General features: G+C 33.0%; 1 protein-coding gene across 5 annotated transcripts in view; it reads right to left on the bottom strand.

Moving 5' to 3' along the window:
- The window catches only part of ZMYM4 (zinc finger MYM-type containing 4), a 137,952-nt gene that overhangs the window by 26,447 nt on the left and 89,408 nt on the right, over nt 1-22,097 (bottom strand). For all 5 annotated transcript variants that reach the window (XM_063104530.1, XM_063104528.1, XM_063104531.1 and 2 more), the window contains 16 exons: nt 17,250-17,424; nt 16,932-17,144; nt 14,255-14,405; nt 13,658-13,773; nt 12,956-13,231; nt 12,633-12,783; nt 11,536-11,708; nt 10,855-11,005; nt 9,846-9,986; nt 9,467-9,504; nt 8,417-8,561; nt 5,657-5,775; nt 4,538-4,709; nt 1,277-1,330; nt 715-894; nt 213-307 (listed from right to left, as the gene is read on the bottom strand). In XM_063104530.1, the coding sequence (XP_062960600.1) occupies nt 213-307; nt 715-894; nt 1,277-1,330; nt 4,538-4,709; nt 5,657-5,775; nt 8,417-8,561; nt 9,467-9,504; nt 9,846-9,986; nt 10,855-11,005; nt 11,536-11,708; nt 12,633-12,783; nt 12,956-13,231; nt 13,658-13,773; nt 14,255-14,405; nt 16,932-17,144; nt 17,250-17,424 (2,350 nt within the window). The remainder of the gene's footprint in view (nt 1-212; nt 308-714; nt 895-1,276; nt 1,331-4,537; nt 4,710-5,656; nt 5,776-8,416; nt 8,562-9,466; nt 9,505-9,845; nt 9,987-10,854; nt 11,006-11,535; nt 11,709-12,632; nt 12,784-12,955; nt 13,232-13,657; nt 13,774-14,254; nt 14,406-16,931; nt 17,145-17,249; nt 17,425-22,097) is intronic.

Genomic DNA, 22,097 nt, shown 5'->3' with positions numbered 1-22,097 from the left:
GGAGGGGAAATCGGTAAAGGGATACGAAAATCAACTACATTGTATATTGATAAAATTACATTAAATTAAATTTTCAAAAAGGAAAAAAAAAATGACGTTGCCAAGTAATGTATGGAACTACCTGACTCTGGCTGTTAGAGTTTTGTAAACGGTAGGAACTAATAACACTGAAAGAATGAAATAAACTCAAGAAAAATTAAGCTTCTGCTTACTCTTCGTCTGGGCTGGGGGAAGCCATCTCTGTGTCGTCGTCTTGGTCGGGAACGTGCCTGGATTCCCTGTCCTTTATTAAGTGGGTCAAAGGATTCTATAATAATCAGCAGAAGGCACAATGTGAGGTAAATAACTCACAGAAAAAGACTTAGGGGAAAGAAATATCAGATAATCATCACTATATTCATTATTTTGCATGTGACAAAAATTTCACTTACATACTTAAGAAAAACAAAGGATACAGGATTTAAATGAAAACATTAATAACAATCAAGAAAACCTCCTATATGGTTACTGTGGGAAAGGTAAAAAAAAAAATTTTTTTTAAACCAAATTAATCACTGTAAGAACAACAAAAACCAAATTAACATCAACAAGCAGGGACTATTTGTGCCCTAGATTATTATCTCTACACATTATAATGCTTAATAGTGGCAATTTGGAGTTGTACCAATCTTCTAAAATAAAGGACTTTTGGTAGACAGATTACAGTGCACAAACCTGATGGAAAATCTGCTTCCAGATCCTGTTCGGTTTCTCCTTTTGAGAACTGCTTTAATTCTGAATCAGCTTCTTGCACAGCATTTGACTTTAAGGCATAATGATTCAGTTCTTCCTCCCAGCTATGTGGAGTAGATACTGCCTCTGATTCAAGATCACCACTATATGTACTTCCTTGGTCTGAAATATACAGAAAACAAAAAAGTCCTCAAAATAAAATAGTCTCTTGACATACTCAGAAACCTTCCTGAACCCCTGAATACCAAAAACTGAGATATGGTTGACAATTACCTAGGTACACTCAAAAATGAAGTAACTTGTTCATCAGCCTCACAGAACTGGATTCATATTTTTGGAAGGCACTTTAAAGCATTATCACAATCCTTAAAACAAATATCTGAGGTAGCTTTTATTATTCTATTACAAATTAGCACACATCATAGATGATGCCCCTTACAAACAGCTAAAAGTGCAAATATTAAATCCAAGAGTACTAACACTTTACAGGTTTCTATTACTAACAGAGCCAAATAAGAGCCAAAATATATTCACAACTACAAACCTTTTTCAAATATCTTGGTGTCTAGAAAGAGTTCCTGTTCAGAAGTTTGAGATCCTAAAGAAAAAAAGCACATAATAAAACAAGTCATACGTACACACAAAGCAAACTGTATCTCAAATGAAATGACTGCACTATATTCATACTATGAAGTTCTAAATAAAGAGACTTCACATGCAGAAAGAACAATTCTTAATAAAATTAGGAATCAGTGGTAAATGCAGTTAAACACTATTAACAATATTTATACTTCTAGGTAGCAGTATGAAAGAAATCACGATGAGAGAGACCTTTACTTTTGATTTTACACTCTCGTGCTATTTGAAATCCTTTTTGTTACTACTATGATATACACAACAATTTATTTATTCAAAGATCCATAAATCTGCTTTAAATTACCCCCCCAATATAACAATCTTTACCACTGCATTGAAAATCCAGTAGACTTAAAATATAAGTTACATGAGCAATCAGCACATGGCACAGTTCTACCAATTATAAAATACCTTAGAAGTAGGAAGGCTCAAGGATTCAAGCACTTTTCTTTCTTTTTTTTTTTTTGGCAGCTGGCTGGTCCAGGGATCCATACCCCCTGACCTTAGTGTTAGAGCTCAAGGATTCAAAGTATTAAAAGAAAAAGAAAAGAAAACCCCACCAACTTTCTTTTTAAATTCACCCCCCAAAATTGCTTTTTTCCCCTAAAAGAGAAATTAGCCAGACCACCTCACTTAAATTCATTTCTGTGTTTCCAAACTATTTATATTACTTGTGATTACAAGTGTCAGTCATAAAACTTAGTTTCGAAAGTTCTTTTGTCTGACTCAATTGTAGACAAAGGCAAAGTCACAACATTTGTACAGAGGAAACACTTGATAAATACTAAATAATGATGTAAACAGAGAAGCCAACTTAAAATGAGTTTTATCATCAGGAATTGTTTGAACTTCCAAACTAAATATTATATCACATGTTAGAAGATCAAGCATAGGGACAATATTCTAAGACATTAAACTCCATATACAAATGAGTCAGGGGCCGAGCCCGTGGTGCACTCGGGTGAGTGCGGCACTGGGAGTGCGGCGACGCTCCCGCCGCGGGTTCGGATCCTATATAGGAATGGCCGGTGCACTCACTGGCTGAGTGCCGGTCACGAAAAAGACAAAAAAAAAAAAAAAAAAAAAACAAATGAGTCAGAATTAATGAGATTATAAACTAAAGAGCAAAACGACACCAGAAACATTGGGATAATAACAAATAAACTTTTTACTAATCTCTCAGAATGTATATGATAAAAACTTAACAGGCAAAACAGAAAAGTTGATAGTACTTTTTCCCAAATGCTACAGTGTTCAGAAATCATCTAGCATTTATTATGCAAAATCAAAACCCAGTGGTTAGCTTTCTAAAATCCACCACTGAAAAGAAAAAATTACCAAGAAAAGAGAAATTTCCTGGCTCATCCGTGATACATAAAAAGGCCTTTGCAAAAATTCACCTACATACCTTAAATACTATTTTCTCTACCTCTTCCTACCTATATCCGAAATCAAAGAGGTGCTAATGAAGGCTACAAACCTTTCTGGAATTATATCAGTGAGTTCCGGTTAATATCATATGCTTTGGAGTCAAACCTGGATTCAAATTCTGGTTCCATCACTTCCTGACTGCATAACCAGGGAAAGTCTAATATCCTATTTACTACATGTGAAATCTGAAGTAAACAATACCCTCCCTTATAGCGTTGCGAAGATTAAATGATGCAATGCACATAATGCACTTAAGACAATGCTTAGAGTATAGTAAACACACATAAATATTAACTATTGATATTATCGTTATTCCACACGAATAAAATGAGATTTATCTACAGGTTATTTTGAGCCAATTCTTTTTTTTTTTTTTTTTTAAATTTTATTTTGTCGATATACATTGTGGCTGATTATTACTCCCCATCACCAAAACCTCCCTCCCTCCCCCCTCCCCCCCAACGATGTCCTTTCTGTTTGCTTTTCGTATCAACTTCAAGTAATTGTGGTTGTTATATCTTCTTCCCCCCCCCTGGTTTGTGTGTGTGTGTGTGTGTGTGTGTGTGTGTGTGTGTGTGTGTGTGTGTGTGTGTGTGTGTGAATTTATATATTAATTTTTAGCTCCCTCCAATAAGTGAGAACATGTGGTATTTCTCTTTCTGTGCCTGACTTGTTTCACTTAATATAATTCTCTCAAGGTCCATCCATGTTGTTGCAAATGGCAGTATTTCATTCGTTTTTATAGCTGAGTAGTATTCCATTGTGTAGATGTACCACATTTTCCGTATCCACTCATCCGATGATGGACATTTGGGCTGGTTCCAACTCTTGGCTATTGTAAAGAGTGCTGCGATGAACATTGGGGAACAGGTATACCTTCGACTTGATGATTTCCATTCCTCTGGGTATATTCCCAACAGTGGGATAGCTGGGTCGTATGGTAGATCTATCTGCAATTGTTTGAGGAACCTCCATACCATTTTCCATAGAGGCTGCACCATTTTGCAGTCCCACCAACAATGTATGAGAGTTCCTTTTTCTCCGCAACCTCGCCAGCATTTACCGTTCAGAGTCTTTTGGATTTTAGCCATCCTAACTGGGGTTAGATGGTATCTCAGTGTGGTTTTGATTTGCATTTCCCGGATGCTGAATGATGTTGAGCATTTTTTCATATGTCTGTTGGCCATTTGTATATCTTCCTTAGAGAAATGCCTACTTAGCTCTTTTGCCCATTTTTTAATTGGGTTTGAGCCAAATGTTTTCTATCTTAAGGTACCATCTACCAGCATGCCAGTTACTATACAACAGGAATTCTATTATTTTTTCTTTAGAGGCTGGCCATATAGGGATTTGAACCTATGACTTTAGTGTTATAACACCATGCTCTAACCAATTGGGCTAACTGGCCAGCCTACAACAGGATTCTTACATGGCTTTGAATATAGGGATAAAATCAGAAAATTATTTTAAAGAAAACCCACTTTGATTTATAGGTTATTTTTCTGGAATCATTAACAACTAATAACAGTAATGAATACCAACACTTAGTTTTCCTTCCTAAAAAGGATAAGAACTTTCACAGGTTCCAACAAGTTTAATGAACCCACAGGCTTGGTATTTAAGCACACTGATAACTTTTAGAAACACTCTGAATGTCTGATACTTTAAAAATTACCTGAATTAACTGAAAATTTGCAGATGTGTTTTTTCTTTCTTTACTTTTAAAGATTATACTAACCTCCCTGGGATAGAGTCTTCTCCTTCTCTTCATCTTCTGCAATCATTTCTGCCATCTCTAGGAGATCAGCTTCAAATGGATGTGTAGGAAGCTTTTCCTTAATGTCTTCAATACTCTCAGTGACTTTATCTTCATTATCCATTGAAGATGGAACAAGCATGGGGACAGGCATCTGAAAGACCAAAAATAGACTGAAGAGTTTCTTAGACAATAGGTTTGTCGTCAAAACTATTATTTGTGAGATGATTTAAGTATTAAAATAAAAAACAAATTGGGCCAAGCCCGTGGCGCACTCGGGAGAGTGCGGCGCTGGGAGCGCAGCGACGCTCCCGCCGCCGCAGGTTCGGATCCTATATAGGAATGGCCGGTGCACTCACTGGCTGAGTGCCAGTCACAAAAAAGACAAAAAAAAAAAAAAAATAAATAAATAAAATAAAATAAAATAAAAAAATAATAAAAAACAAATTTATGATATTTTCATCACTGACAATTAAAATAGTCTTGCTAGTTTTTTTTAATAGGACTAGAGCCATTTAAACAAAAATTCAGTAAGTGCATTTCTGGTCACTCAGCAAAACATGTCTCTAACTCCTCTAAATGAATAATTCCATAACACACTTTCATTTTGTTTTTGTTGCTTTTGCTTATATTTCTTGCTTAACATTTTCACAGAACCATTTTCCTTAAGAATTCAATTCCAATTTATTTCCAATAAAAAGATAAAATACATTTTTCTTTAATAAAAAGTAAGAATCATGTAAATCACAGAATTATTCTTTTTACCCTCGCTAGAATCCAGGATTCTAACACACAGTTTCTGATCTTTTCTATTTGACTGGTCTTATTGTATACATAACTTTTTTAAAAAAGCTATACCAACAAAAAATAATGAAACAAAGAACAAAGAAAAGAATAAAAAAGGGTATACCAGAACCTTTTCTGAGAAGGCAGGGTACAAATAAAAGTAATCTTTTAATATATTCCATATTAAGTAATATGAAAACAGTCAACCAGAATCAGGTGTGTTTTATCAAGTGAAAAGTTCCTTTGCAGAGCTATAAAACCTTAATTGAGGAAAATGCATACTAAATTAACCTTAATCTCTAAATGATTACTCACTGGAACTGGAATTCCAAACGGGACTGGCGTATACTGAGTATAAAGATGAAGAGGTATGGGCACAAACACTGGTATGGGAACTGGCACCACAATAATTTGGGGCTGACTTGGAGTGTCTTCTAAAGGAAAAGGAAAAGAAAAACAAAAGCAAGGTGTACAAAAAACAAAGAGGGTTAGAAACATTTTAATAATATTTCAAAAAAAAGCTTATGAAGATTTATGGTTTGAAATAAGTGTAATCTACAATAGTAGTCATTCTTACAAAAGAGAAATAACTAAAGTAGCACACACAAAAAAAGGCTTGAATATAATAGCACTAACAAAAAGTGGGCAACATATTAAATATCAAAGATATGAGGACAAAATGATTGCAGTATATAATTTGGGTGAATGAGTGGAAAGGACGGAAACAGTGATCTTAAAGAGGGGTATGAAAAGTATTAACATAAATAAGTAGAACATGCTAAAGAGGAGCCTGAGTAGGTAGAGGAGCCATTTTTCTGAGGCTATAATGCACATTTTTCAATCACTCGTAGTAAATAGTGGGGAACTACTACAGATTTGTTAGCACACAGCAAAGTGATAAAGATGTCATTTAAAAGATTAAATTGGCAGCCATTTTAGCATGGAATAAAAAATATATCAACTGTTAAAGTAGGAGGCAATTATAATATGCAGAGCTAAGATGATGAGGGTCTGTTCTAGGGTAGTTACAAAACATAAAAAAAAGAATAAATATACACTACAGATGTTATCAGTATGAAAAAGATAAAACAGAACTTGAAAAAAACTTGAGAAAAGGTAGAAAAGATAAAGAACCCATTCCATTATTCAACAAAGACAGAACCTGACTTAACGGTTTAACTTACGATTTTTTGACTTTACAGTGGTACAAAAGCAATACACATTCAGTAGAAACCATACTTCAGTACTGCATGGTATTCAATAAATAACATTAGATATTCAACACTTTATTATAAAATAGGTTTTGTGTTAGATTATTTTGCCCAATTGTAAGCTAATATAAGTGTTCGGAACATGTTTACGGTAGGCTAAGCTAAGCTATGATGTTTGATGGATTAGGTGTAATGCATTTTCAACTTACGGTATTTTCAACTTACAATGGGTTTATCAGGATGTAACCCCAACTAAGTCAAGGCGCCTCTGTTTCTATAGAGTCCTTTCTATGTGTTAGAAAATATGATAGATAATTGTTACATATTAAGGTATGAGAGAAAGGTAATGCTAGTGATAAGAAAAGAAAAGCTAACAATTTGACTAGGGTTAGAGGTGGGAAAATGATATGGGATCAACTTTACCATACTGCAGTAAACATAAAAAAAAAGTTACTTGATTAGAGATGTCTGATACATAATGCTAAATAAATCACTACTCATACAATAAAAAGAAAGAACTAAGTCATCTACGGCCTTGCTATTTTGGGGTGGTCCATGGACCAGCAGCACTGATTATACCTGGGAGCTTATAGGAAACGCAAAATCTCAGGCCCCACTTAATAAGAATCTATTTAATAAGATTCCCTGATAATTCATGTGCATGTTAATGTTTGAGAAACACTGGCTTACAAGACAATCTTGCAGATCTAGAAATCTAGAATTCCTTTGTAGTTTAAAAATCATGAGATTTTCAATGGCAGCACGAAGAACTACAAAGACCCATCCCCTAGTGAAACAAACAAAGTGAGTGAAAAATATTAAAATACAACCATTTAAATTCTTGGGAAATTGTCCTAAGGACATACAGGAAATGAAGAAACATTTATTCAAGAAAACCTATTAAAATTAGGTAAGAACAGTGAGAGTATGAGCAGCCACAACCTGCTCCATTCCCCAAGCTCAGCTCAACTCAACTTGACAGAAACTACTCTGGGTAGCTGTGGCCAGGATCTCTCCCCTTAGGTCCCAATCAAGGGATACCATGTCTCACCAAGAAGGGTAGGCCACCAGCATTTCTCATACCCTCCTACTCCAAGTTAAAGAGGTAAAATTCTGGGGAGTGTGGCCAAAAGGGCAGGGGCTCCCTTCCACCCAGTTCTATAAGATGCAGACTCTATCCCAGGAACAGCAGGACAAGAATAGTGGGGTCCTGATCACCCTCACCCCAGTTCATTTGTAGGGCAGAAGTTCCATGCCAGGAAAGGCAAGACAAGAAGACCAGAGTCTACCACCTTGCCCAGCATCCAGAGAAGTGGCTCAGAGATTTTTGCCTAGGGGGAAAGGCAGTTCATAAGAAAACAAATCTCTGAAGCTCTTCCCAAAGGAACCAACTTTATTTTTGTTTTTCTTGGGTGGCTGGCCAGTACGGGGATTTGATCCAATGACGTTGGTGTTAAAAGGCTGCACTCTAACCAACTAAGCTAACTGGCCAGCCCCATGACTTTACCTGAAACAGAGTGTGGAGTAGTTCAAACCGAAGGGCACTCTGGAAAATAACAGTGCCTCTTAAGAGCCTTTCTATATAATTCTAAAGCTTATGCTTGTTCCGAAACATTACTCTGTCATTAATAAGAGAATTAAATGAAGTGTTCACAGTATGGTATCATCAATGAATTTCCTTCTCTCTGACTTAAGCCTCAGATGGGGAAAATACGTAACTCACAGGTATGCTGTGAGAACTAAATTGGGCAATATATATAAGCAACCAAACACATCACCTAGGAAACAGTGGATACTCAATGTAAGCAGATCTCACATTCCTTTCCCTTAAAAAAATAAAATAAAGCAAGCCCAAGTAACATACCTGTCTGGCATTCTTTGTTTTGGGTATGTGGTTTGCAAGAGGTGGCTTTAGTTTGTGTGATAGGCTTACACAATAAAGCTTTGTTTTTCAAAAGCCTTGGAGGTTGGGAAGGTGGCAGTTTCAGGGCATCTGTCTGTGTACTTGCCTAGAAAAAAATAAATCAGAAACCAAAAGGATATTCAAAATGTTATTAATTATAAGAAATACTATCATTTTAGAAGAAATACCATATTGGAATTACACGGAAGACACAGCATATAAATATTCAACTAAATGTGTGAGAAATACAATATTTCTAAAATATTAATAGTAATCAGAGTATTTTAATAACTATACATTGACTCTGAATGTATCTAATGAGCATTTTTCTTGGTAAACAGAAGTGATATTTCTATCTTAACAAATTATTGATCAATAACAATGTTGGCTGAGGTTAAAGAAAGAACTATTACTTCTTGATTGAATTAAGTCTTAAAGGACTTAGTTTCAAGATAACCAGGAATAAGAGAATCACTTAAGACCATTTAAGTAACTTGAATAAAGTTATCCCAAAGACCATGAAACACTTTAGAAATGCTATTGTTCCAGTCATAAGTTTTTCTTCATTATTTTCTTCTTTTAAGAGACAAAGCAAAAAATATTCACGAATAAGGAAAGGAATAGTTACAGCACAATCTGCATAGAGTGGGGCAGGGGGAAGGCAAGAATAAATCACATTTCAAAAATATTTTATTTACAATCTGAGTACATTACAAAACATCCAAAAAGTCTTTAATGCCTGAATTCTAAACAATTTACTTTAATTCTATACAATTTTTAAAAACCTCAGTAACTATATAAAGATAGAAAGCATTCAAAGAAATTAAAGTACATAAAAGACCTCACTATATAACTAAAAAATCCCAATCCTGAAGAAAGATTAGATGAACTTGTCAAATTTATTTTATATAATAAAGCATAAAAGAGGGCAAATTAGCTCAGACATATTCACACTACATAAAAATGGAAAATACATACAGTGACAATACCAATAAAAATAATAAAACTTACATCCCCAATGATTTTCGCTGTTACTGTTGGAACTGCACCTTGATAGAAATTAAAATATAAATTTAGGATCTCTTACAATTATTTAAACATTAGCATTAAAAGCTGATTATTGGTCCAGAAACACAAAGTCTCATGGGAAGAACAAGTGTTATCTCAATTTAATTCAGTGGAAGAGCCTAGCAGTTCTAAAGAGTAAGATGAGAAAAAGCAATATGGAACTTATGAAAACACTACTCAATACCCTAGAAGCCCACAGTGAGCCACCATTCCTCATGTGAATATGTCAAACATATGAAAATGATCACTGATGGAAAAAAGGCAGAGAACCACTGTATTCAACTCAAAAAGGATAGATAAATGTTTTCAAATCAAGCCATACCTTGCAAGACACTGTTAGAATTCACTGTGGGCTGAGCAGCAGGAGCACTTGCTAATGATACTACATTAGCTATAACTGGAGTAGAATCTTTTCTCAGAGATGGGGGCCCTGCTGAAGCAGCTTGAACCATGGAAATACTTCCTGATTAAAATAAACAAAATAAAGCTTCATGTAATTTATACATACGTACTTAGAAACGAACAGCTCAAGGAGGTTAAACAATGCTTTCAGGTTTGAGTATATTCTGTTGGAGTAAAAAATCACTTCAGAATTAACTAGGTTTTCGTTTTCTATGTTTTAGTTAGGGAAACTTGAAAAGTCTTCCAGGTACTTTATCTTTATATAAAAATGCAACAAATAAGTCTCACTTAAAAACCAACAACAAAAATCCCCAAAGGCACAATACCAAAGAAGACCACAGTAGATTTAATGAACATTGAAGCCTAACGTGTTTCTTAATTCTTGCCTTCATGTGGAAACGGCTTTTTAAATTTCTGGAGTAGGCTCTTGTAGTTCTTGGTTCTATTTATAAAGAGACCGTACTTAAACTTCTCTTTTTGGATAGTACTAGTTCTGTTTGTTTTTTAAACCATAGTTTCTAAGATTAAATGGTCTAACCAAGCATATGTTATATTTAAAAGGCCATGTGCTTTAGACTTTATGTCCTTTGGTATAAGTAATCTCAAATCCTTTTTTAAGGAAGCCAAGGTATATATATATATAACCAATTACAAAATATTAAGTGTCATCCTTTCCCATAAAGTACTTACATTATTTATTTGATTCAATATGCTCAGAAAAGCTCAAAAAAACCCTCATTTTTACCTGGCTTAATCTAAGGTATTCCAAAAAAAAAAAAAAAGGATCTAAGTGTTAACGCTATTGGAATACAATAAAATCTATATTTCATGAAATTAATAACAACTATTTACAGTTCCTAATCTGCAGAACAGTAGTTAGTTCCTGGCACTGATCAAAGACTCTATTCATCACTTAAATTTACTTTTACCTGCACTGTTTTGTGAAGGTGGGTCACACATACTTTGCTGATTACAGAACATCAAGATACAAAGGAGGTTACAAAAATGTTTCATTTCCCCCCGCCATTTCAAGGACTCATTCAGTTTACCCTGTCGCTTACATCCATCACACTTGGCCATCTGAAAAAAAAATAGAAGACAGTAAATGAGTAAGAAACAAATTATGTGTGGTCTGACAATAAAAACAGGACACACATAACAACTGAGGAAATTAAACTTAGAATTTAGACCATCAAACTGAATGCTGACTTTCCTAAAATGGCAAATATTTATCAATCAATAATTTTATATTAAATAATTTTTTTAAAAAACAATGTAATATTATAGAGACCCCAATAAATAGAAATTAAAAAACAAAGTGAAGTGAAATGAAAATAAGGTCTCGCTTCCACAAAGACTTCAGAAGACAAATTTACTTAATGTTTTAATGTCTTAAGATTGATGTCTTGCACAGGAAATTTTTTTTAAAAACCCAACAAAAACTTTAGTAACATTAAAGTCGTCCTAGAAGCCTTATATTAATCAATAGAGAACACAAAACATTTAATACTTAAAACTTTTAAGTCATTAAATTGCCCTCCTTGCTATATGAAATTTAAAAAGGGAATAAGGCCTAACTTGAAAAACCTGAAAATGTGAATAATATTTACCTGATAGAACAAAACGGTATATTTGGACATGCATTCTTCACAACAGAACTCTTCCACCTTTCCCCCCAAATTATTCTGTACCAATTTGGGAGATGTCTGTAAACAATAACTGCACATTTTACAATGATTTCCCCAGCATTTTGCCAAATCATGTTTATAAAGCAATTTGCAACCTAAAATCAGGAAAGATAAAATTAACATTACGGAGAAATATTAATTATCCACATCTTTAATTTAAATGGCCTAGGACAAAGTTTTTCTTAGATCATGATCAACTAGCAAATCAAGAGATCAATTCACAGGACCAAAACTAGCATATTTGAGGCCGGCCCGTGGCTCACTCAGGAGAGTATGGTGCTGATAATACCAAGTCAAGGCTTAAGATCCCCTTACCAGTCATCTTTAAAAAAAAAAAAAAAAAAAGCATATTTGAAGAAAATAGAATAAGACAGGATAGGATAGGATAAAAAATATTACACTGTATAACATAGAGTAAGTTTTGTTTCGTGAAACTTTTGTTTTAGTTGGGTATGTGAAAATATACTGGGCCACGATGTAAAATGTATCTCCTTCTTTTGTGTTGTCAAAAGATTTGAAAGCCATTGGTCTAGAAGGCTAAGCTTGTGCAGTTTTAGAGTAAAACAAAACATTCTTAACATACAAAATAGTAACCTAAATAAAGAAAACAATCTACTTCATATTGATTTGTCTATTCAGACCATTTAAATTCAGAAACATAAAGGGATGCTACAATACAAATATAAACTTGGGATGCTACTATAATTTAAGGAGTTCCAATTAGAAATAAGTGCAAGAACTAAAAGATCTTTGAGTTCCCCATCAACCTAATAATATTAAATGCCTTTAAAATCACCACCTTCTGCATTATACTTTGAGGATCTTTCACTTCATTTTAACATCTATATAATGTGAAGGACTAGATCACAAAAAGAGTGAATTGTGTATAAACAAATCACAAAGACTTTGGCATTATACATAAAGGATAAAAGATAAGCTTACATAGTAATAGCTCAAATCATCAACTACTTTTAAGATGACCAACACATTCACTAGGTAAGATAAACTTCTGACTTTACCTTCACTACAGAATGACTTGTCAGCACCTGAGAATCGCACAGTCTCCTTTACAATTTTCTCAATTTTACAATATTCACACATTGCCTTTAAGTTATTTATTTTCTTATATTCATCAGAACAATTCTTGCCACAGAACTGAAACATTTTACCCTGCAAAGAAATAATCATTACATACTAATTAAACATTTGGTTTACCTTATGGAAATCCTTATCCCTCTTACTTTGAAATCAAATGGTGAAATTTTGAGAGATGAAAAGCTAAAAATAATTTTACAAACAGACTCATTTATACTCAAACCCTTATCATAAACCTACACTTTACCTTATAGTCAAGAAGTTCTGGTTTTGTGGCAAAAAGACGGTTACAGTGTTGACATTTGAGTTTCACAACACTTCGGGCAAACCCAACATGCTGGGATTGGGCAGCAAGACGCTGAAGACCAGCTGCAGCAGAGCTGCTGATAGAGGTGGGAGACACAGCAGAGGTGTTACCTCCTCCTGCTGACACTGTTGAACCTGTGGGGATGCTTACAATGACTTGGCCCTGAGACAAGGGCACTACTGAAGAATTCATTCCAGTTGGTTTGTTGAACAAATTCTGAAAAAACAACAACAAAAGGTCAATTTACTGTTCAAAGAAATAAGTATTGTGTGCCTACATATGCCAAGCACAGTTATAGGCACGTAAGATACATCTGTGAACAGGCAAAAATCCCTGCCTTTGAGCAGCTTATGAGTGAACAGGGGGAGTCTCATTTATGTCCAAAAAATAAAATAATTTAACTAATAATGTTCTTCAAAAATAATATTTTCCCAGTAGCTAATCTGGGTGATAGGAGTACCATTTTATTTTATAGAAGGCAATTAAAGGACAAGCCTCCAAATACAGGATGAACTAAGAATCCAAGCTTAATTGGACTTTAGATAGAAAAGTAGGCAATCCAGGCACTAGCAAACACCTAATAAGTTTATATTTACTTATAAACTCACTGACTGAAGAAGAGGAAGATTCCCGAAGCCATACCTGGAAAGCTACCACACAACTGTAGCTGCAGAAGTTGCGTATACTTCCATCTGACATGGCTAGGTGATACTGAGGGATTGCTGAGGTTTTACAACTGTTACACTGAACTTGTACACCTTAGCAAATCAAAATAAAAACTAATGAGTAATATATACAAATGTACACAAATGTATGAAAAATTAAATATTATACAATATACAAAAATTCAAGGGCCAGGTTAAGTTGCAAGAACTAAACTCAATCGTGTCACATATGGACAAAAACTAACTTAACATTAAAAATTTTTCTTTTAGTTTAAAGTAGTCATAGTCTACCCTGAAACTACAAAATAAATGAATCTTGAAATAAATCAAATGCGGATAAAGAAAATACGTGAAAGAAGCCAATGAAATTCTTTTAGTAATGGGAAAACGCATAAATAGGCAAGCAAGTAAATAAGCAATCAAGGTAATAGGCGATATTTTACAATAAAAACCTAAAATATTTTTAATTTGCCTTAAAAATCAACTAAATTTGGACAAAAATCTGTAACATAAAAACAAAGTAACCATAAGTTTTTCAACGATTACATTTTATAGTTTATGAAATCAATATTACCTGCAGAAGTAACCATTTTAACTCTGTAAGCAGATAAGCAATTAACAGAACAGAAAAGCTCTGTCTTCCCCAAGCTATTGGAATTTTCAATCATTTCTGCTGAGGATCTCAATGATTTGCAAAGCGCACATGGGGTAATTTTGGCTGATTTCTATTAAGAGAATAAAACAACATTCATTTTTACCAAATTCCTAGTAAAAGCATAACTCTTTGAAATGTTTATACTTGATCTGTTGAAATATTTTTTATCAGTGGTTTTCAAACTTTAGTATTACAATCCTTTGTAAGAAATAAATTTTACAAAGTGACCCAGTGACACACATACTTCTGAAGTTTTGCATTTGTGTATTTTATATGTACATATATAAAACTGAAAAAAAACTTCACAGAGCAATATATATCATGATAACATGTAATGCACTTTAACATTTTCTATTCTATTCAATTTTACTAAAAAATAATGCTTGTTGTAACCTAGTAATTAACTTCAGGATCTATTAATTGGTTGTAACCATAGTTTTATTCTACCACTAATAATAACAAAGTACTCTGTAAGCAGTAAAGTGGGAGCAAACCTTGGATATCACAAGTGTCAAAATATAAACAATCAAAGAATCTGTTATCTTAAGTCTTCATTCTATGAGGCATTCAGCAGCAAATAATACTATTAACATGCCACACATTCAGGATAACTTATAAGTTATGTCCAGCACCAATTAGGAGAGCTTAAGATCTCTCTTCCTTCTTAATGGATAAATCTGTGAGGATTGATATTAAAATAGATACATGTTAAAGTGAGCCTAAGTCCATTTCCCTTTCTTCCCCATCAGAACTGTAAAACCAACTTTATTTATAAGACTTAGGTCAAGAGTTATCTCTGTGGGGGGGGGGGAAGAAAATGAAAAAGAGTTATCTCTGTGAAGCTTTTGCTGATAGGCTCATCTTGTCCTACAAGGTAGAGCTGACTATGCTTCCTCTGTGGCCCACTGTACCCCATCATACTTCCATGATAGCATCTCTATTTATTCATTTATATGTTTATCTCCCCTAGGAGACAGGTAGCTCCTCAAATCAGGAATTACATCTAATGTTTGTTGAATGAATTATACATAAAGAAGAAAGGAAATAGAAATGACCACATACAATGTGCCAAATTCTATACTAGATGCTCTCTCCTTCTTTATATAATCCTAAAAACATTCTGGTGACACAGGTGGTATTATAGCCACTTATAGATAAGAAAACTAGGGTGCAAGTACTTTAACTGCTTTCGCAAAGGTAAAACTGTATTATAACAGAAAGACTGGGAATAAAATCTAGATCTGCCTTATTTCTAAATTCCAGTTCTTTCTCTAGCACAGCACATATTAATATATGAGAAATTTAATAGCTAGTATTGATTAAATTAAAAGTAATGAGTAAATTTAAAATTAAGATGTTTCATCCTATTTCTCCTCTCTTATGGAATATCAATCATCTTTCAATGAACAGGAGCCAAGTAACTTTTGGTACCTGATACAATATCAGGAAAAGAACAATCTTTTGGCAAAAGATAATACACATGATGAAATAGGATTTTTTTTTTCCCTGTGAGAGCAAAAATAAGGGATAAATTGTAAAGCTAAGCACTTTTAATATGCTTGTACTCTGACAAGAAATAAACTTTTATATTGCATAATGTTTAAAATTCCAAAATCACTGCAAAGTTTTATGAACAATTTACAAAAAATTTCCCAATAGACATTATTAAATTCACCAATTTTGGTGGACTGTGTAAAAATTCACCATCCTAAGAAAATGATCAACAAATGCACTGAAACAGGGAAAGTCACTGTAAAAGTAAAAATGTAAAAGTACTTACTATTCCTTTAGGTTTATCAATTTAAAACTAATATTTAATTAAAATTTACTAACAAAATATAAATTTAATACACACAAAAACTGCATAACAGACATTTGTCATACAGAGCTCATCCAGTTCATCCTGTGCAAACCTCACCGATTCAAAAAGTAATATACATATATCCCACATCCAAATTTTCCTATTTCCTGAAGAAAAGGAAAAACCTTTTACAATTAATGGTAAGATTTTGATTTTCTGGTTTGCAATTTTAATTACGTGGATTCAATTTCAAGAATACATATGTAACTTAGACCTTTCCTTGTCAAATAAAAAGTATACATGCAAATCAAAGTGTATTTAATAACACCAAAGTTAAGGGTTCCACTCTCTGTACCAGCCAGCTGCCACCCTTCCTCCCCCCACCCCCCCAAAAAAAACCCCAAAACTGACTAATAAAATGTATTTCAAAGATCAGAATGCTATACAACAAAAGGATAGGACTGGTTATCTCTGGGAGATGCATTATATTTCTTCTTTGTGCTTTTCTGTATCTTCATAATATTGTTCAAAAACATGAAACACATTTGAAACTTAAAAACCATACCCTAAAAACATATATTCAAATGCATAAACAGAAACTGCTACTTACTGAACTCTATAACAGAGTATTTCACACACATTCATTCAACAAATACTATTTATATGTAATAATTTTAGTTAAGCAAACAATAAGCTCTTAATACTTTCAACAGTGTTTTTGTAAATAATTTCCAACAAAAAATTTAGGTCTCCCTGAAATAAACAAAGACATTAAGATTAAATATGGTTAGGTACCTGCTTGTATGCTGTGACACACGCTGAACTACAAAACTTTTTAGACTGCCCCTCTATCTGAAGCATGTGACACTGTCCAGAGCCACTGTAACAATAACCCCCACAGTTCTCACAACAGTTCATTGTGAGGTTGTTAGCAGAGCGGAACTTAGAGAAGCAGGCATCACTGCAAAGTTTATGTACCACATTCTGGTAATTAACTTCATGTCGAATCTAGGAATTTAAAAACAACATGCAAACAATAAGCAGAGACATCAAAAGCTATTCTTTGAGCACAAACATTAGACCTCCCTCCAATAAAATAAAAAGATAACTTACAACAGCATTCTTCTGACACATGCTGCATTTGGTTGAAATACTATTTGTATTTATGGTAACAATAGGTTTTTTTTTCAATTCATATGTTGACAAACATGACTGACTGCAAAAATCTTTACTAGTGGTGGTATTTTCAAACTGGGCACTGATCACATCCTTCGGATTTAAAATGTCTCTAAAAATGATAACAAAGATAAAATAAGCCACAGTATAATTCATTCTTTTTCTTGTAGTGAGCTAAAATTACCAAATAAAAAAGAGGTGATTATAATGTAGGGAAAGTGCACTGGAATTTAAAAACCTGGGTTTTCTTGCATAAACATAAATTGTTTTGATACTTAAGTTTTTTCCTATAAAATGGAACTGATATACCATCTACTTCATAGAACTGTTGTGAGAACTAATATACGTAATATGTTTCAAAGATTAAAAGGAAATACGTCAAATGGTTAGCATTTATTATCTCTATAGGTGGGATTACAGGAAATTTTATTTTCTTCTTTAGAATTGTCTGTATTTCCAAAATATACTTTTAAAATAACATTACATTCGAAATTCTTAAAAATCATCATCTTTTAAAAGTAAACATACACTTTGAATTACAGTGTATATTCTAGCATGGTTATATCTGAATTTTCTATATTTGAATAATTTAATTTGTAACCTAATGATTAAGGTTCCCCGCCACACCAACCTTAATCCCACCACCAAACCACTTTCTATAGTAGTTTACCAGATAGTTTAAGTGTAAACCATTTTAAAAGCCACTTTTCTAATTGGTGAAATTTTCTAAACAGTGTCTCTCCCCCATAAGAATACACTTACATAATAGTTAATATGCTGTTATATTCATTCGCATAACATCCTGCATATTTAAAAGTTTATGCTAACAGAATACTTTTTTTTTGGAAAGATTAAAAATATCTCTGCTTCAATAAAAGGTAATAATAAAAATGATGGGAAATCATCATAAGGAACATCTAATATGGTACTATACTATAATACATAAGTCCATACTTGTCCTCTTCTATATTTAGCAGTTCTAGACTGCTTTGCTTTCTGCATTTTTTTCCTTTTTGCCTTTACAGCTATTTTTCAAATTAGGTTTCAATGTACTTCACAGACGGGTATTTACCCAGTTTTATTGAGCCAGACACTAGCTAAACCCTGAGTCAAGATACAGTCCATGCATGCACTCAAGGAGCTCAGAGTTACTGGGACAAATAGACAATTTATAAAATACTGTAACAGAAGCATTCTTAAAATTGATAGTAGTATAAACAATTTTGAAAAAGATATGTATGATGTACTATAGAAATATAAAAATGAAGAAACAATTGTATGAGACCATATGTGACATGAAAGTCTACTCAAAACAAGGTGCCATTTTAGCTGGACCTTAAATAAGTTTTCTAGAAGGTTAAGGATTGATAAGGGTTGGGAGCAGCATGGATCAAGACAATGAAAATATAAAAGTAGGTATTTCTCAATATGCTTACAGTTCAATTAGATTACATCTTATTGTAGCAATAGATTATATCTTATGCCAGAATGAGAAGAAACAATCTCATTCCAGTTAGCAAAAATTCAGAAATGGTACAGACAATCTAGAAATAGTTACTTCTTTGAATATCATTATACAGAGTCTGATTTTCCTAACAGTATTAACGAAATTATCCTCTAAACTGTCCCTTTTCTGTAGGATTTAAGATAGATTTTTAAAATTTAGGTAGATAAAAATTAAATGATGATTAACTAAAATATTTTCAGAGTTTAGGTTAAATTCAAGAAGCTAAGAGACATGGTCAACAAAAGATAAGGAAAAATAAAATTGTTATTCTGAACAGCTCATGAGTTTTTAACCTTAAGTGCTGATGCTATATTTCTACTGGCTTATAAAAACAGCAGTAGCTATCAAGAAAGAAATCTTTTCTATCTCTGCCTATTCGAATTAAAATGAAACCCTTTTTATAGAGATTATTTACAAATTAAACCTGTTTGACCATATAGACTATGTAGGGAAACAACGTATATGCCAAAATTAACCAGCTATGTGACACTGAGCAAATCTTTTAGCTTCTTTGAATTTAATTTCCTTATATTTAAGCAATTTTACAATCAGATAAACCAGACTGTACCCAAGTGTTGTAATGACTGTGTAGAAAAGATGGAATAAAAGGGTCTAAGGTAATTTATAAGTGCTGAATAGGAAATGAAAGAGTAGTTCAGGAAGTAAAATGGAGTACAACGAAAAACAAGATTTATCTGTGGTTGAGGAGTAAAGCAACAAGAGAAAAAGGTATTATGTAAAATGAGAAGGGGGGGAAAGTGAGTAAGACAGAAAATGAAAAAGGCTGAGGAGATAAGTAAGTAAGGAGTACCTGAAAGAACAGAAAAGGGCAAATGGAAGAGAGTAAAAAATGAAGAAGGGTAAAAGAGTAAGTGAATGAAGAGTTAGGACAGTTAAGAGTCAAGACATAACAGGTTAAAAAAATGAAAAATTTTTTGGATAATGAATGAAACCAAAAGTGACAAGAGAAAAATAATCTTAAAGAACAAGTGAATTTGGGCCGAGCCCGTGGCGCACTTGGTAGAGTGCTGCGCTGGGAGCGCGGCAACGCTCCCGCTGCGGGTTCGGATCCTATATAAGAATGACTGGTGCACTCACTGGCTGAGTGCCGGTCACGAAAAAACGACAAAAAAAAAAAAAAAAAAAAAGAACAAGTGAATTACATTAAGATCACGATGTACATAAAAATGGCCTGTCTCCAGATAAAGCTAATGCAAACACCAGCGGCCAAAGGGACATGATAAATTTAGTTGAAAAAAAGTAACAGGTATGGACAAGAATTGAAAAAAAAAAAACAAAAACAAAAATCAGAAAGAGGGCACACATTTTTAAAACTCACGAGTTTTCTACGATTATTTTAAAAATAAACGATAAACCTTGGAAAGAATATCTATGACTATTATTATAAAATAAGAATTATCACTAAAATTTTAGAAATCACTGATCCCCAAAGTAAGAATTAAATAGAGAAGTATAAAAGGAAGTTATTATGTGAAATTATTTCATGGCAAAACAGAAATAAAAAACCATAAAAATTATAATTTTCAAACTGACAATCTTAGAATCTAGTGATGAATATACTGGAATATAAAAATTAGAGACACGGCATACACCTAAGTACTCACTTTTAAAAGCATGTTTTATAATTCAAACAGTATATATAAGTCTCTTTACTAAATTAAACTTCCAAAAACATTATGTGGCTGATATTTAATAGTTTTATCACATAAATTGTAGCTGTAAAGTAATGAGTGAATTTCCTTTTTTTTTTTTTTTTAAAGTTAGGGTCATTAATTCTCTCATTCAACAAATATTTATTAAGCACCTAACATGCTGGGTACATAGCAGTGGACACAACAGGCAAAGCTCCTACCCGCATAGCTTATGTTTGTTTTTACAGTGACAGAGAAAAATTGTACGTAATTACTATGCACAACATGATGTTTTAAAATTTATATATATTGCAGAATGACTAAATCTAGCTAATTAACATATGCATTACCTCACACTTATAAATTTTTGTGGTGAAAACACTTTATATTCACTCTTTTAGCATTTCCCAAGAATACAATAATATTAACTATAGTCACCATATTGTACAATAGATCTCTTTAACTTATCCCTCCTACCTAACTGAAATTTTGTATTCTTCGACCAACATTCTGCCAACCACCCCTCATGGATTATGCTCTAATGAAATAAATAAAAAGGAAAGTAAGCCAAAATCTATCACATAAAATAGCCTTGGGATCGATCCTACTAATTCTAACAATGACAACATTGTTAGAGATATTGCTGGATATATTTTTTAAAAGTCCTTTTTGGAAATTTCTTCAAAAAGGAATTATGTCACAAAACCACAAATCTTATTATTTAATCAAATTTCATTTTTGAACAAAAATTTTTTTAAAAATTAATTTAAAAAGTTGATATGAAATATCCTAATCTACCTTCTAATCAATACATATAGTTCTAAATCACTTTTAGCCACTTGCAAACATTAAATAGACCCTCAGGAGATAAAAATTTGATACCACTGAAGCTGTTCAAAAGAACATATTATAACTTGAAAGATAATCCCAAAACAAAAAGTTACAGAAGTTATTCCTGTTGCTTTAAATAGCAGCAATCTTAAAAGGAAAACAGAACTTCCAAAGGAAACTAAAGTCCAATCTACACTTGCATATATGAATATATGGTATATAATTTAAACTGCTATTTTACTACCTCAAATATAACCAAAATTTACCCTTTCAATTGTTTCAAAGAAATGAAGCATAAAGGGATGTTTAAATAACTAACATCCAGAAAAACTTCTAATCATATCCAAATTTCTTTTTAAAATCTCTTATCCAATTAAACCAGAAAAGGGAGTATCTTTTTCCCTTTCCAGATAGAGAAAGGGCAGCAAGCATGTGAGGAGCTATAAACACAAATACATAAAGTCATAAACCATAGTTTCAGTAGTCTGATAAAAGAGAAAAGCCAATGTGTTTCAGAACAAGCATAATTTCTCTTTTTCAAACTTACTCATTTAAACAGTTTCTAGCAATCTCCTTACAAGATTAGTTCATATTCCTCATACATTTCAGGATGACCTTATTAAGGTCATAAGGTCATTCTCCTTTTCTGTTCTTAAACATTGCAATGAACTCTCTGAGGTAGTTCAGATATTGAGAAGATAAAAATATATACTGGAAGCCATTTAAAGTTAAGAAGAAAAATTAAATAAATTCCAATTACACAGTAGGAATCATAACTTTAAATATTTGTTGGAT

Source organism: Cynocephalus volans, chromosome 8 (genome assembly GCF_027409185.1).
Source record: "Cynocephalus volans isolate mCynVol1 chromosome 8, mCynVol1.pri, whole genome shotgun sequence".
In the NCBI taxonomy this organism is placed as follows: Eukaryota; Metazoa; Chordata; class Mammalia; order Dermoptera; family Cynocephalidae; genus Cynocephalus; species Cynocephalus volans.
Note: the sequence above shows the minus strand (reverse complement) of the source record. Positions and strands in the feature narration are given on the sequence as shown.